The 17762-nt window shown below is 36.7% G+C and overlaps 1 protein-coding gene across 1 annotated transcript in view; it reads right to left on the minus strand.

Annotated features, from left to right (window-relative positions):
- Positions 1 to 663: 663 nt before the first annotated feature.
- HCN1 (hyperpolarization activated cyclic nucleotide gated potassium channel 1) overlaps positions 664 to 17762 on the minus strand; it is a 204145-nt gene continuing 187046 nt past the window's right edge. Inside the window, exons 7-8 of the mRNA XM_062018655.1 lie at positions 3170 to 3334; positions 664 to 1481 (exon numbers count right to left, since the gene is read on the minus strand). Coding sequence (XP_061874639.1) covers positions 664 to 1481; positions 3170 to 3334 — 983 coding nt within the window. The remainder of the gene's footprint in view (positions 1482 to 3169; positions 3335 to 17762) is intronic.

Consider the following 17762-nt stretch of genomic DNA (forward strand, 5'->3'; position numbering starts at 1 on the left):
CGTGGAGATCGAGGTCCACCCAGTTTTCGGAAACAACAGAAGGGTTGACATGTTGTGAGGTTACAACATATCCAGAGGAGTGCTAGTGGCAGCCTTTGGATTGCAGGTGCTTGCAATTTACTTTTCCAATCTAATTCCTAATGGGAAGTGCTAACATATGAAGTAAAATTGAAGATAAGAACTGAATTCTACAAGAAATTGAGAACGTGTATGCAATAAACGAAATAATAAGGGTGTCAGAATATTACTTGGTCAGTGCTATGTGTTAGCTGGTTTGATATTTCTGGGGTTTTTTTATATACTTGTTTGAAATTGTGGTGTTGACAATTTTCCCATGAAAATAGCAAATCTCATAAACAGATGAATCTGTTAGACTGATTTTAAAGTTGACATGTTAAAAATAAGTAGTATTATAGCTGAATTTAGACTGCTTTAATGATTGCAAGAAAGGAAGACATTAATTTAAATGTTTTTTTAATTCCTTTTTAATATATATATATATGTTATATATATATATATATTTTTACATTCGTTATGTAGGGAAAAGCTGTCTAAAGTATTTCTCTCATAGTAGACTGCTGGGATAAATTAGGAAACAGGCTAAAACAGTTCTGGGAACGGTGCTTAGTTTGTTTCAAGTCTATTGCTCACAGTTACCAGGGTTCATAAGTTTGACGCAAACCGCGGCTTGTCTCCCTCAGGCTCTGTGCTTAAGACTGTGGAAGGATCCCTTTGCAGGGAAGCTGGGGGTGGCACAGCCCCCCGGTTTGGGGGGATGGCTCCTGAGGACATCTGTCGAAAGAGTGAAACACGCTGGGGAACGGTGGCCCGGGTGGCCGGGGGCATGCTGGGACCAGGGGCAGGCTGTGGAAGGGAGGCGAGGGACTCCCCCACAGTGGGGTGAGGCCTGGCAATCAGGGTGGAGATCTCATGGGGCAGGGATGGCTGTGAGGCGGAGAGGGGCCGCACCTCTCGGGTCAGGTTGGTGTTGTGCAAGGCCTGGCTGCTCTTGTGGACCTCGTTCTTCTGTGCAGCCCCAGTGGGCTGTTGGGGTGCCTGTGCTGGCTGCTGCTGCTGCTGCATGAGGGAGAGCTGTGAGGCAGTGGGTGAGGAGTACTGGAAAGTTCGGCCGGCCAGAGGGCTCTGCACAGGTGGGCTGCAGACTGCGGTGGTGTAGGAGCAAGGCGAGAGGATGGCAGCTTGCTGGGGTGTCTGTGTGCTGGGTGAGGGAGAGTGCAGGCTTCCATGAGACAGGCTGCTGGCGGTGTACACAGGAGGAGACTGCATCCTGATGCGTGATGATGAAGCAGAGGTGCTGGAGTTCAGGGCAGACATCTGCTGCAAGCTCACAGGTGCGATGGTCTGCACCATCTCCCTGTCATGCTTCACAATCTGCTTTAAGATCTCATTCTCTTGGTTGTTGAAAACCCCAGTGTTGAGGTCCTTCTGGAATTTCTGCAGGAGGATTGAGTTCTTCTTTCCTTCACAGAGAGGCAGAAGAGTTAGCAAGCCTAACATGCAGGGAAAGACCCCTGCTCTGACTTTGTGTTCCAGTACCCATCCCCAGGATGTATATATGCAGCTCCTGATGGCTGGCCTTCACACACACCTTGTACTAATAGCAGTCTGTGCTCAGACACCCAGACTTTCTGTGCCTCTTCTATTACTACAATTTTTCTGAAAATGTAACCATGGTAATTTACTGAATTAGAGGTTGGAAAAAGCCATAGGGCTCTGCATGTATAAGGACTTTCTCTCTCATTGCAAAAACTGTCCTAATTTCCAATAAACTGTTACATAAGTTATAAATACATCTGCCGTTTAGTACTTTCCCTGGAACTAATTATTAGACATTAGTAACTAGTGACTGCTAGCTTGCAAGAGATCACCTTTCTAAATGTTTATGAACTAATACAAACTCATGGATAACGCAACACCTGTTTGTACAATAGACTGCTGTACATTGTGTCCTGATGTCTGATTGATGGCTCTCACTGTCTGCAGGATGTAGACACTACATCATTAGATGCACAGGAACACAATTGCACTTGATCCTTTTTTGCTAAAGCACAGCACTTCAGATGGCATTGCTAATCAAAAAGCAGATTGGACTTTGCTACTAATATTATTTAAGCACGTATTTCCAGAGATTTCCAGAGAGATAAATGGTAAGAATCTGAAGTCTTGATAAGACTTGATAAGAAAAACTAATCACTCACAATCTACTAAATACTAGGTCTATTAAATATTAGAAATCTGTATACCTATGTTTGACTTCTTTACTCTTGCTATATTGAAGAAAATATGCTTTCTTCAAAATCACATCTTCAGCTTAAAACAGACAACATAGCAATACTGCCCGTCAATTCTTACTGTATTCACTTTGAAGAAACTGCCATGAAGTTGAGGAAACGTCATCAAACTGAATAAATGCTTTGTTATGCATTGCTGTATTTTATAACCAGTGACAATACTGATGATCAGAATGAAATTCTCCTAACCAAAGACCCTATACTTTATGCAATGTGTCCTATTGGAGGGGTTGAGAATGTCCGCAGACTTCACACTCCATGTTTTGATAATCTGACACAACCTTCTACCTTTACTTGGATATTGTTGACCTGCTTTCTTCTGACTGCAAGCAGACCTGAGTAATGCTAGTGTGCTGCCATCAAAGCTAGCAGTGCCCATGTTGTGAGTAGAATGAAAGCCCTGCTGCAAAGGACTCATTTACTCAACAAACATGGGTTTTGTGAGTGCTAAGAGGCTGCAGTTCTTCCCAGCATTAGAGATTTCATCTGTAAGCAATTTATGTAGGAAAATTTCATCTACTGCTCATGAAACAGCACAAAATCTACCAAGTGCTGAAGGCAGCAAAAGAAGCACACAGGATTAATAAATAATACTAATGATAATTAAAGTACTCCAAATAATTCTCAGAGGAGTATGAGAGCTTTCTAAAACTCAAATTTTTTTATTATTTAGAAGTGACATTGCAGAATTTCTTGTCTGGACACATATCTTATTCATAGAGCAACAGAACATTTACTGCAGTGTAAGGGATACAAGACTTTTAAGAAAGGTTTAATCTGAGTACTTTATCCTGCAACTCAAGGAAAAGAAAAGGTAGAAAGAATTTAAGAATTCCTAATGTGAAAAAACACAATACCTATCCTGTCAAGTCTATCGATTGCCACTGTTTCGAAGGCTCGTCTCATCATGGGGTACTCTTCTAGAACCTCGTTGAAGTTGTCCACTGAGAGGGAATACAAGCGGCAGTATGTGTCTGCTCGTACACTGGCAGTTCGGCGGCCCTTGGTCAATAGACAAATCTCTGGGGAGAGAAAAATTCAGCACACACAGAGAACAAGTTAGCAAACCATAGGAAACTTAAAAGCTAGGAAGTGACGCAGTGCTAACAAAGTAATAATTCGGTATTCAACAGCAATTTTTCCATTGTTGTTTACAGAAGGTTGCAGGGAAAATTCTGAAGGTGATTCTATTTTTGCTGCTCTGAAGAAATAACTAACATCCTTTAAGAGCCCTGCTTACAGGGTTGGGGTTTTTTTCAGTCTGGGCTCTGATTTTATTAAGACTTTTAAAAAAAAACAACTTCACATTGTAAGAAACGATTCATCAGCTGTCAAACATAGCTTGCTGACTCAATTAACCCAAGTGATTGCATTGATTTTTTTGACACAGAGGACAAATTCCTTTAATCATTCACCAGACTTACCAATTAATTTAATACAAGATATAATGATATTTGAATATAAAAGCTGTCCTAAGAAAAAAACATTCAAACATGAAAATGATTTCTGTCTACTTGGGTTATTTGCCCAAGGTATTCTGGGAGAGTAAGATTACACTTTCAGACTTTTTTTTTTTTTTTTCTCATTAGGCTAAAAACCAGAACCATTTTAACCTCTGCTTACTCTTTTTGCTTAGTCTAGTAGCCTTTCTCTGCAAGTGCCTCAAAACAGAAATTCATCATTCTGGAACAGAGGAGACAAAAGTCACAAGCAGAGTCATAAGAAACAGCTCTAAACTTGTAACTATGGATTCCCACAACTACAGGAAGATTTATTTTATTAAAATATAAAAAAAAATTAAAAGTTAAATGCAAAAATAAGTGTTTTCAGTCTGAGGAATAAGAACACACTTAGAAATCACAACAATTCTTGAGTTCAGGCAGGATGAGATAGTTTCCTTACGTAGTTTTAGGAGTCAAGAGTAGTGAGTTCATAATTCATATTTAAATACTAGCTAGGAAACTGTCTCCTGTCCTCCTTGTGTGTCTACCACAAATGTTCGTTCTCAACTTCAATGAAGCTATCATTCTCAAGTGTGGAAAACCAAATAATCTTCATTAACAAAAATAAAGAATTCTACAGGCTTTACTTCAGATCTATAGAGTGCTATTATAGTTCTTTCTTTTTTTTCATGTATGTCTTTAACAAAATACATTTTTTTTTAATTAATCCAAAATGTAAACAACTTTGATGGTTTTCCAACTTTTTGTTGAAGAATTTCTTCATGACACATAACCCTGAACGCTTAGGGGCTAAGAGGCTTAAATAATAGTGGAAAAATTCTAACTAAATTAACATGGGAGCAGTACTAGCACAGAATGTACTTAAACCCCAAGAGCTCTCGGGAGAATTTATAAAGACTAATGGGTATTGTAAAAGTCTTGACCTAATGTCCCTCACAAAATCTGATCCCAATGAAATAACGAGAGTTTACTGTAAAGAGTCAACTAGGTCAAACAGAAGTTAGCCTTTTCTTTTTTTATCCCTCAGCATAACCTGACCTCTTCTCCTTTGATTCAACCCACTGCACTTCAGTTAGAAGACTGAGAAGGATATTTTGCCCAAAGGGAGAAGTTAAATGTAGTGAATGCCTGCTCCATTTCCTAAGATATTCTTTAGATCTCATGCAGAATAAAGTTTTACAATACATGGTTGACTTTAGACATAACTAGATGGAAAATCTGTGTGACTAATAATCACCTCTTCATTTTCATTTTTCCTCACTTAAAATTGCTGCAAACAACATTCGAGGTTCAAGGAGGTGTCTTCTGCTACACACAACAAATAAAAGTACTTGATTTCAATAAGCATGACATGCCCAAACCAAAGCAAGCCTTGACTATGGATCTCAACCATTCTGAAGAGTGCAAAGAAAAAAAAAATGGAGAAAGTACTTTTCTATCACTGTAAATTTAGAACACTGTATTTTAAATTACTTCAATGAGAAGTATGGAGAGAAAACATAAGACACAATTTTACATTTTGTCACAGGACAATGGGACCGTGGAATTCATGGATATTACTGCAACAAACGTAATTATTTTTTCCCCTTCTTTCATCTTCTATTATTGTTTTTGAGTACAGGGAATGGAAAGCATCTCTGAAAATAATACATTATATTCTGCAAACCTTGTCAGCCCACAACTTCTGATTGGAGAGCATAATATTTAGAAGGCTCTTAATAATAAAAATAGACTTCCAGTTAGGTAAGACAACAAAGGATGGGTAAAAACAAGATGTCTCAGTGCCTAGAAACTGATGAGGAAGTGCCACCATGGAGTCCACCTGGTTGGAAGCAGAGAAAGCTTTGTGTTCTCAGCTTCAGTTTAATGGTCTCTTTCACAAGATGGAACTACAGCCTTCTGACAGAAAAGGTATAACATTTCCCACAATGTTTCTTGACTGAATAAAGTTGTATTATAGTCAATGATGTCATCTCTATTGCTTTATTATTTGTATCAGTAACATCATTTGTACTCTGGCCACAAGTCTAATGTGATCGTTAATTTTCTGTGTTCTGCATTTAAGTTAATTTCATCTTTTAGCTATTTGTTTGGAACAAAGTCTCAAGCATAGTGAGACATGATATAAGAAATCTCATTTACTTGTGCCAGAGAGGAAGAACACAGAATGTCAAAATGTGTTCCCATCAAACACTTGTGTTCTTTTCAAAGCAATTATTTATTTATTTACAAGTGAATAAACAACACATTTCATAACACAGAGTAATTAAAATATCTATGACATATTTAAAATTAGTCTAGTTGCATCAAATATACCTGATGTCCTCAACAATTATGCTCTCCTTGATGTTCAACTGGTTTAAACAGATGATAAAACACAAACAATAGCACAGGAGTGTGCAGTGAAACACAAAGGGCAAGGTTCTCTATTAGCCTAAAAAGTGGCAGCAGTACATTACTCACTAATATTCACATCTGCAGCTGGCATGGTGTGTTGCCTTCATGCTGACACTTTCAAAGTGTCAAATACTTCTACCTTTCCTTTCCAAAAAAGAATATCTTCAGTTTCAATTAACAGTTATATCTTAGGCTACGATGAACTTGTAATTCAACTCTTAATGCAAGTTTTCTTTTCATTATTTAATCTCTTTGGACAACTGTTCCCCAGAACATTCTGAAACAAATGCCAGTCACTGCATTAATGAAAACTGACTATTTGAATGTGCTGAATGATGGTAAAAACCATTAATTCATTCTAACAGTCCATATTCAATACAAATGTAATTAATTTGTGAAAATCACAATGTACGTTCTACTAGCACCAGGTCTTTCCCACAGAACAATGCAGCTCTCGAGAACATGGAAAAGGATTCAAATACAATGTACTTTTTACTGTCTATATATAGATTAAAAAGCACAAAAGTTTAAAGCTAAGCCTGTTCTGGATGTTCTAACAAAACTGATAGCCAATGTATCAGTTGCACACATATGTGGGACATGGTTTACTGCGACTTGACAGTGTTAGGTTTACAGTTGAACTCCATGATATTAAAGCTCTTTTCCAACCCAATTGATTCTATGATTCTACAGAAGTATTTCAAAAAGAGCATAAGGTTCTACTTTTGGAACACATGATCTTCTATAGAAGCTTGTCTGTATCTGTATCTCATAAAACAGAGGATGTATAGATAATATTTTATTATTGCATAAGTGTGACAGAACGCTCTGGATAGGAAACTCTACATAAGTGAAAGACAGCACAAAGAGTAATTCTGAGACAAGCTGAATGAATTAAGGTCAATGATACAACCCATAGGATAGCCTTTAAAAACATTAGGATCAATAGGACTTTTGCAAGGGCCATAGTTTTGCTTCTGTGATCAGATTCATCGTTCTTGTGAGCTCTACAGATATGACAATGTAGGTGACAATTTTCCCTCTGCCCTGTTGCTATGTGATTACTAACACTTTTTTCTCCAAGAAAATAATTGCTGGGAATGTGAGAGTAGTTCATTTTAGCAGCATTTGTGATGTTGCTCTACTTTATTAGTCTTTGCTGGATGGGTACATAGAACGTCTTCCCTAGAAATAATTTCTTTTTTCCACTTTATATAGACCTAGAAAGTAGTACTTCAGAAAAGTAGTAGAATTTATCTGACAGTGTGGCATCAACTATCATTCGTTTTCCATGTACATTACACTTCAGAGGTAACTATGTTACTTTCTATGTCACATTAACATTTGACTTGAGACTGAAAAATTTTAAACATCAAAACCACAATATAAAATTGCCTTGGAAACAAAATGTATCTACCAACTGTGAAACTGTGTGGATAAAGGAGACATTTTTGAGTCCAGTATTTAGACAGTTCATTAAAGGATAACAACCTAGTCCTGTCTCCATGGAGTATAGTTCTTATCTTAGGATAGTATATAGTAATACAATTATCACTGTATGCACAGCTTTGTTTCGTAAAGATGCAAAGACAAGAACCGAAGAAAGACTTCATTTTACTAAGTGCAGGAATTAATTTTTCTTAGTAATGAATAAACAAGTTAAGTAGTATTTTAGCCACTTGATGGTCTTTATCCATGTGTTCCTGAACTACAGAAGTGTATTAAGTGCTCTGTCCCATTGCAAAGCTGTAACAGGTTTTCCATCAACTGTCAGATTCAGCATTAGAGGTTCTAATGAAGTGTCCTTACAGCTGAGGATAGCTGAGTATTGCTTCAGTTTCTCAGCAGGAAACTTGTTTCATCTTGTATCAGGCATATACAGTGCTGTGCAAACAGGCAACCATCTGGTTACTTTCAGCAGCATCAGAAAGATGGAAAATCAAAGCAATTCAATGGCTTGAGTCAGTTGAGCTAACTTATCTGGGAATGTTTTATGAGGATGGGACAGTAGATTAGAACATTGTTTATTTTAAGGAGAGCATTCAGTTACTAAGCTATCACAAACAAAACTGAGAAGTACAAAAGCTCTTTCCATCCATCTATTTTGCAAGTCTTCAGAATAAGTTTCCCAGAACTTCCAGGGTAAGGTTATTCTTCTTTTCTAACGTAACTGTTCTTAACAGCAACTCTGTGACGTGGTGAAAGATCAATAGTTCTTGATTTCCTTCAAGCTACTGAAGCTGTTCACTTATCAGAAACAAGCTAATAGGTATTTTCTTTATGTGCTAGTCCCAGGAAAGAACCTTCAACTTGGGGTGCTCTGCTCTCAGGTTTACAAGAGGTTATTTTGAGTGAAGATTTTTTTGGTTGGTTGGTTTTTTTTCTTTAGGAAATTCAAGCAATTTAAAAAAAAAAAAAAAGAGTAAGCTTTTAGACACCCCATTACTTCAGAAATAGAGCAATTTCCCTGTTCCATGTGGACTTTGCCATCTTTTAATACAGAAAAGATTCCAGTCGGGGACTGGAACATCTTTCATGTGAGGAAAGGCTGCGGGAACTGGGGCTGTTTAGTCTGGAGAAGAGGAGATTGAGGGGTGATCTTATTAACATTTACAAATATGGAAAGGGTGGGTGTCAGGAGGTTGGGACATCCCATTTTTCTACAGTAGATAGTACCAGGACAAGGGGTAATGGGATGAAGCTGGAACACTAAAAGTTCCACTTAAATATAAGAAAAAATTGTTTCACTGTGAGGGTGAGGGAGCCCTGGCACAGGCTGCTCAGAGGGGTTGTGGAGTCTCCTTCCTTGGAGGTCTTCAAGACCCGCCTGGACATGTTCATATGTGACTTGATCTAGGTACACCTGCCTCTGCAGGGGGCTTGGACTAGATGATCTCTAAAGGCTCCTTCCAACCCCAACCATTCTATGATTCTATGAAAACAGGGAGAAGCTGTTTCATGTGATAAAAATGTGCATGCTTTAACACATATGTCTGCATTTCTCTCTCCTTTTTCTTTATGAAATTCTGGAAAACATTAAATACATCTATCCATTTTTTTTTTCATTCAATGTATTATCACTAGTGCACAAAATCCCAGGGATATGTTGCTCTTTTGTTAAAGATACTAAGATGACCAGCACGAAGCCTTATGATTAATCAGAATAGTCCATAACAATCTGTAGTAAAACTCATATGAAATGCTACGCCACATAGTTATGCACATTTGATTTTGCAGATGTTTTGTGGAACAGTACTTAAATTCACATCAGTCATGACTTTGGAGGGAAAAAGGAAATTAAATCCTCCAAATCTAGATCTATAGAGTGGATGGAAATGAAAAGTCTCAGGTAACATTTAGCTCTGAATTCAGTCCTATATTTAAGAAACCTTAAAATACAGTCACTGGTCAACAGGAACATTCCTGCTGCAAAGGAGAGGATTTACATTCTGCCTTTTAACAGCCAGGTTTGTAATCTAGACTTTCCAAAATAAAGCTTCACAAAAATTACACCTCTTCCCACCTTTTTTACACTAAATACGAAACTGCAGACAAGACAGTTTGAGTTTATCAGAGTGAGCAATAGCAGATACCATCTGTATGACCTGTTCATCTAAAATATGCCAACAATTATTTGTAAGTTGCTTTCAGAAATCTAGGTTTATCAGCTGGTGAGAGGGCTCGTGAAGAAAGCCTGGATACACTGTTGTTTATTTACTATTTTGAAGAGAGAGTGAAAACAGCCAGTTTCAATTAAGGGTCCAAACCAACTTCCTCAATGCCTTGATTTCCTATCACTTTTTAAAATTATTTACCTAAACTTAATTTAAATGCATGTATTTTTGATATCTTGCTGTTGCCCTTACATGGTTATCCTATTTTAAAAAACCCACAAAATCAAACAAAAAATTCAGTAAGTTACTTTATTTTCTATTTTATATATTTTTAGTAATTTTAAATTTCCGACAGAAGATCCTGACACATGAGCTGTCAGCACGTTAATAGTTTAATTTATTTTATTTATGAAACAGAATGAATAAAATAAATAGAAAATATGTTCTAACCAGCAACGTTGAAACTGTCAATTTTTAAAACATAAAAAGATTACAAAAAGGTGCATTACACCTCTCTTAATATAGTAACTACAAATGCAATAATATTGTCATTCAGTAAGCTAGAGATTCATGCTTACTGACTTACAGAATTGTCCCCTCATTGCAAGTTAGGATCATGATTCTTTTCAGCAAATATCTTGTTACTGCTTGCAAGCACTCTTACTGGCTGAGACAATTTCTCCATCACTTAGATAGTCTTGTAATTTTTTACAAGCTTGGGTGTTTTAATTCTTTAATTTAACTGGATGTTTTTAATTCCTCATATTTTCTCTAAAGTTAATGCTGACACACTATCAAGTATATTCCAGTGTAACCTACTGAATATATAGACAGTATAATTTAATAATTTTCTAAAGGTTTTCTACTCATAATTACTTTTACATTATGAAAGACAGACAAATATACATTATTAGAACAAAACTGCCTTCATAAAAAGTGGCCTGCTCTCTTATCAGAGACATTTTATGTTGCATCCTGATCTCTCTTTTCTTTTTTCTATCTGAAGGTACTGAAAATAACTGTAGCCAAGTTTTCATGACTAAAGCAAACAGGCCAGTAACATTTCTTATATCCTGTTTATTTTCTGCTGTTAACTGAAATTATTTCAGAAAGCACTTTTTGATAGAACAGAAACCTAGGATCATTGCATAAAACAGACCTGTAAGCCCTTATCTTATCTTCAATGCTATTTATAAGACAGCATCTTTACATTCTACTGTAATGGTATTCTTTTCTACCATAGGAGATGAAGATTTTATTTATTATCTTACAAAAGCTAATAATTTGATTGCTGTTAATTTTTCCTTTTTTTTTTAAAAAAAAAAAAAATCTTAGATTCTAAGATAATGTGCATAAATATAGATTTAGCTTTTCCATTGGCTGAGTCAAAGACCAAAAGTGTGTAACTCATGGATGCCTATTCCCTGTTGAAAAAAAGCCACTTCATTCCTTATGTAGACTGTGTTGTCTCATTTCCATTTGAATTTGGCATTTGAACAAATTTGAACATTTCCATTTGAACAAATGATCACAGACTGTCAATTGTAAATGAAAGATTTAGATTAAATCTTTAATCTAAACTCAAATATTTAGTTTTAATTCTACTGCATAAAATTGAGGGTACATACAAAATCATCTTCTGGTTTATCTGTGTCAGGCAACTTCAGATTTCAAAGCTATACTAATCTGATAGTTCCCTTGTGTCTAGTTCTTTCCATATAATTTAAGAATTGATACCGTTTGTGAATTCACAGAATTATCATTAAAATTATTATTAATATTGTCATATTTATACATACATTTGAAAAATAAATAAAATACCTAAACACTTCTACCTTTTAGGATGATAGAGTTATTTTAATTCTGTCTTCTAAAAGAGCTTTAGACTTTGAAAAACAATATTCTGTTTGAATAATAATTAATTCTTCTGCAGAGTATTTTCTATATAAAATATGGTGTCAAAAAAAGAACACAATATAGAACAAGAAATTCTGCTATATAATGAGAAAATGCTCCCTCAAAATCTGTACCAAAAAGACATTTAATTTTTAGGGCCTCTTGCAGATAATACCTCTAGAAATATGTCCTATATTGCTCACCTGAAAAGTATTTTACGAATGAATTAGTATGGAGTTCTGGAGATGTTGCTCCTTTAAAGCATTTAATTGTGTACTTGCCATTAAGAATGTGAATAGTCATACCTCAGGGAGGCTTCTTATAATTAATTCTTTGGATTTGAGTATGAGTACTGAGAGATTTAACTCACTATTACCTTGAATAAGGAGTAGCCACACATTATTTTTGCAAAATGTAAAACTGTGTATCATGTCATATTGTCCAATGTAAAGCAGTAAGCGGACAGGCACTTAAATGCCATTTTCTCTATTTATAATCAGTATTACAAGGTAAATCTTTAAAAGTAGTCTACCAAAAAGAAGTACTTAAGAGTATATCCAGGAAAAGAAAAAAAAAAGTGGCAAAACATGATCTAAAGTGACTCAACATTTCCCATGGCATTATTTTCTACTGCATTGGTCTAAAATATACTGGTAGGTGCTGTTCTGAAATGGAGAAAAGCTCCATAAATAATTAAGTCAAAGAAGTTCTGTCTAATTGGTCTTCTTACAAGCAGAAGCAAATGCAAGATAGAATTTATTAAAATTTCAAGTGTGGAAGGATAACTGTTAAAACACAGTAACTCTCATACACACATATCGCAAAAAAATTTTTGAAGTCACATGCATTTCTTCAACATACCTGGAAGTTCATAGAAAAAAAAATATTTTTAAGCAATGTGAATTTTAGATAGGCTACAAATTGATTTATTGAATGACCCCAAGTCTCATGATACCATAGGGATTCTCATGGACTCATCTCAAATTAGGTACCATGAATTATTTCATCCTTGACTCTTAGAATTAGGAAACTCCTTTCAACTGCAAACACAATGAAACCTCCATGAGGCCCCCAGACCTACTTCATAAAAAGATACCTACACTTCCTACACATCCAATTCAGATTTCCCTAGCAATATACTCCTTCAGTTGTAACACAGTATCTGTTAAAACCAAAAAAAAAGGGGGTTAAATTTCCTGTAACATAAGTCTGGATTGCTGAATGAAAGAAAACCTTTGTAAACACAGGTGGGAAAACAGATGGAGAAAGGAAAAGATAGCAAGGAGACAAGTCTTATCTTTTGTCCTCTGAGGCTGAGAGGAATTTTGCCAGTGACTACATCTCGAACAGTATGAGACTGTGGTGAACAATCAGTTCTCCATTGCACCATGAAGACAGCAAACAAAATAATTGCAGTCTTGAATGCTCCCCGAAATCCTACTTTTAGTAAGTTGTGCAGAGCCTTATTGGTTAGGTGGTGCTGGATTTACTCCTTCCTTTTTTCTGTCAACTCCACTCTAACGCACCAGTTAAGCACAAAGGCAGTTCTGCCTATGCTTAGCTAGATGGGAACAGCACGCTGAGTACTTCCTCTGACTTCACAGGGCTGGCATCTGGAGTGGAACAGGACATCACGAAACCACTTATCAAAGCACATCCTGCTTATCAAAGTGTTCTGCAGTAGCTTTGGGACAGCTTTAACTTTTATGTTTGTAGGGATAGCAATCTGAGATGAGTTATAAAATGGCAAAATAACTCATTTTCTCCTTTGCTTTCCAAGTAGCAGCTTGTGCCTGTAGCTGAATGCATGTTAACAACAGTCAGCTGGGGTTAGGGACACAGAGAAGTGAAGGGTTACAAAGCATCAGGGAGTAATAGGCCTTTGCTGGAGCACAAGAGAAACTGAAGAGCCAGATCTTATTATAGTCACAACAGGAGCCCTAAGAGCCACATGTAGAACCAATTGAGTAAAAGGAAGGAAACTTGGAAAGGAGTTATTTTACTAAAAGAAATTTCTCTCTAGTTTATTACACTCCTACATGTTTGTTGTTGTAATTAACCATGAGACATTTTGAATCATCAACAGATACAATACTATTATGGAGTGATTCTTATTTTGCTTGGTAAAAATCAAAATTGCCTCATAGCAATGGTCTAACAACAGTTTACATTGTTGTTATCAGTTATATCACAGAACCACAGAATCTTAAGTGTTGGAAGGGACCTAGAAAGATGATCTAGTCCAAATCCCCTGCCAGCGTAGAACTACCTAGATATCAATAGAATGTAAATTAGAATAGTATTGGGCTCATTAGAAATGTCATTATTTCTGCTCAGTAAAGCCTCAGTAAACGACAACCCAAGCTTCTCTACAAGCAAGAGATTCACATTTTTGTGCTTCATTTGTAAAGATTTCAAAATCTTTGCATTTAACCAATTCTGTGTGTATAGTGAAGAATTTATATACAATCTATTCAATTAATTCCTCCTCTCACACAAAGCCGTTGAGTAAATTCTAATACAATCACCTGATATTCTGAAGAAAAGATTCAGTAGGACTGAAATCTGGCAATTTCACCCCTAACATTTACTACTGGTATTACAGCACAAGTGAGTTTGAATTATCAATGTCTTAAAGAAGGGAAATAAATATGAACTGAGACAAAAAATTCAGGAGCTCCTAGTCTCTACTGCTGTGTACTTAACAAGACTACATTTTTAGTTCTTTAAACTGCAGATACTCAAAACTATGGAAAATATGTAAAAAATTTAAATAATTTAGCTATCACAACTTCCTCAACATACAATTGCTTACATTTTTCATTTATCTCTTCATTTTTATTCTCCATTCCAGGAAAACTAAAATCAAATATGTTCACCTCAAAGTTGCAATTCAACTTAGCTGCAAACAAACAAGCAGACATGTTTTCCTACTTACTGTTCAAAAGAGATAGGTTTAAGCACCTTCTCACTCCTTTCCACCTTCTGAAGGTTTTCTTAGTCTTGCTCAGATGTTCTCTTTGCCCTTGCATCCTCTTCATCTTCCCACCAAAATCAGGCCCTGGACATTACCCTGCACTTGCAGTTCCCGTGTATCGTGTTTCTTTTCATCACTGACAACCTGACTCCTGCTTGCACAGTCTTCTCTCTGTTGACCTCCATCTCACTCTTCAGGCTCTTCTGATGTCTCCTACGGCTTTGTTCAATGTGTTAACAAAACCCTAACTGTAAACTCTCTTCTGACCTCCTTCATTCATGTTTCACTCTCTCTACAGAAGCAGCTAGAAGGTGGTCATAAAGCTAGAAGGTGGTCATAATTTCCACTGAGACCAACCTTTTTTCCTCTTATACAAAAACTGTGTCAGTCTCAGTTGGAGAAATTTTGCTTTTATTTGTAAAGAGAAAAGATGCATTCACTGCTTTGCTGAAAGTAGCAGTAATCCTGTTCCTTATAACAGGAAACTGAGTGACATTTTAGAAAACAGAGGGGAAAAAGTGAAGGAAGACATAAAAATATACATAGATGTTTAGGAATAATGAGCATTGCTGTATTTCCTCAAAAATAACAAGATATGGTCCTGCAGAATCCTATTAAAGCAGCTACAGAATGTCATTGCTAATTGTGTTTACATCATTGCATTGATATTGTAGTGACTGTATTACAGTTCAATCTACTGAAAATTTACTTCACGTATTCTTCATTGCTTAGTTTCTGTTTCTTTAAGGCAAAAGAAAGTTACTGGGTTTTCTAAATGCCAGAAAAAGGCAAAAGAAAATTGATTGCCCTGTATCTTTATAAAGCAATCCTTCCACTGATCCATGTCTGTTCAAGACATAATTAATGGTACTCTCCTTAAAACATAGCCTCTGTGGTCATAACTGAAAGGTTTGAGAGAACACAGTCAACCTCAAATCATACTTTTTTTCTGAACTTATAATCTAATAATTGGAGGATAATGGGGCTTTGTGTGTTGGCTACAGATCTCAGGGTGCATAGATTGGCCAGTATTTTTTCATGCATTCCTTTACACGTTTTGTGTATTAGTGAGTCAAGGGTAGGCATGCCCTCAGGAAAAGGATAACAACAGAAATCACTTTCAAATTTCTACTAGCACTTGGGAGTAGATAGTAAGATTATTATTCAATAAGCAGTCTGAAAAAATCTTACTGGGATGAAAATTAGCATCCTACACACCACTTGGCTACGTAATTCTCCTGTACACAAAGTTCAAGTACGTTAGACTTATTAATACACATGAAGGATATGGGATAGGATGCTCTTCCCACAAGGACACCAATGAACAAACTACAAGTTCTCTGCAGTTACTGTCTTGTGCTTAGTTCTTCCCTCCAGAAAGGAGAAATCAGTGAGCACACATGAGGAAAGAGACAGAGAGTAAACAAGCCCAGATCTATGGAGGGCTCTCTAGAAACATCACTCTGCACCTCATTCAAAAATTAACAAAGAATATAAAGCAAAAAAGTGTAGTCTGATTAATCGATTCCATTGGCCATTGTCCAGAACCATTCTTTTTGAGAAGAATTTCCAAGCAATTATAAGGATTATCTAGTATCTTATAGTATCTATTCTAGTATTTAGAACTTATAATTCCTAGATCCATAAGGAAGCCTGTTTTTTAATTAAGAGAAAAGATCAGGCAGGAGAATTTAAATGTTCAACATCATCTCAGCCTTCAAACCTCCAAATACTTCTTCTCATTATTGCCGCAACTTTTAATTTTCCTGGCTCTCACTTTCCCAACAGCCTCTTTTCAAGCCTGAGCCAAATACTGGTGACACTTCTCTGGTTGTTCTTAAACTTTGGCTTTCACATGAACCTCCAGTTCTCCAACAATTCCAGGGCATCCCAAGTTTCCTACTAATACAATGTTGTCGATAATCAAACATTTTACATGTTGTAAGCCTGATAAACATTTTTCAAATCCAAGGCAGGATGTTGGTGAAATTCTCTATGACTTCCAGAGACATGCTTGCCTCTCCAGGAACATTTCTTGAATCTCCACAGAGCCAGTGCTCTTGTGAAACTCAGCTCTGGGATATTCCTGACACTGAGCTGAGACTGGGACCTTTCATTTCTAAGACACCTAAAAATTGAAAAAAGATCTATTTAGATATGACACACCCACCTGTGTGTCCTTTGCTTGCTTGGGGAAGCACAAGTGTTGATATTGATTTACTGTGTCAGACCTGTGAGCTATAAAGTTCAAGCTGAAGTTTTAAGTTGCAGCTTCTTAAATGGTATCTCAGACTCAGACTATGTGTGTCTCCGTTAGGCAAAAAAAGGGTTATTGATCCTAGGATTTGTACACTTCCAGCTTGCCATTTTATCACTGTGCAACACTTCTTGTGTCTGCTTTGGTCAGGAAGCCTTACTCAGATTCTAATACACATTTAAGGGAAAAGGTGTCTTCTTGTGAGAGACAAGACCACTGTAAATATATTTGCTTTGACAAACCCAGTCTTTTCAATTCACAGTTACTCTATGTGCAGTTTGTTTTCTCCCTTTTCAGTTGCAGTTGAATAGATCTTTCTTCTCCAGGGTCTGAACCCACCCTCTGGGAATTCACAATGCTATACGAAATGTAAATCACACTGCTTTGGATCTTACTGCTCGTTCCAGCAGCTGTCAGGCTTTGAATGTATTTGCCCCAATTTTTGCACCCCTTGTCTCATCCCAGCTGCAGTTTGGATGAGCAAAACTGCTTTAGTATGCAATGTAATAAGTTCTTGTGGTGCCTGGATATTGCAAATAGCTTATTTTTTTGTCTGCATTCCTGCTAAGAAGGGTATTCGGTGAAGAGGGTGAGCTAAGCAGTCATTTGCCCTGCAACAACAGGCTGACAGTTATGTAAAATACTTCCATGTGCAATCTCCTCTGATCCTCTGCGGGTTCAGAGGAGTATTATGGTCAGATCCAGTATGCAGGCTCTTACAAACTCATTTTCATAAACTGGGACACTGCTTAGCATAGAGAAGACCACGACCAATGTTGCTCTGTTTCTTCAACCTCAGCATTTACCTTTTCTTTCTCCTTAATCTCCTGACTTCAGCACCTACAG

Source organism: Colius striatus, chromosome Z (genome assembly GCF_028858725.1).
Source record: "Colius striatus isolate bColStr4 chromosome Z, bColStr4.1.hap1, whole genome shotgun sequence".
Classification (NCBI taxonomy): Eukaryota; Metazoa; Chordata; class Aves; order Coliiformes; family Coliidae; genus Colius; species Colius striatus.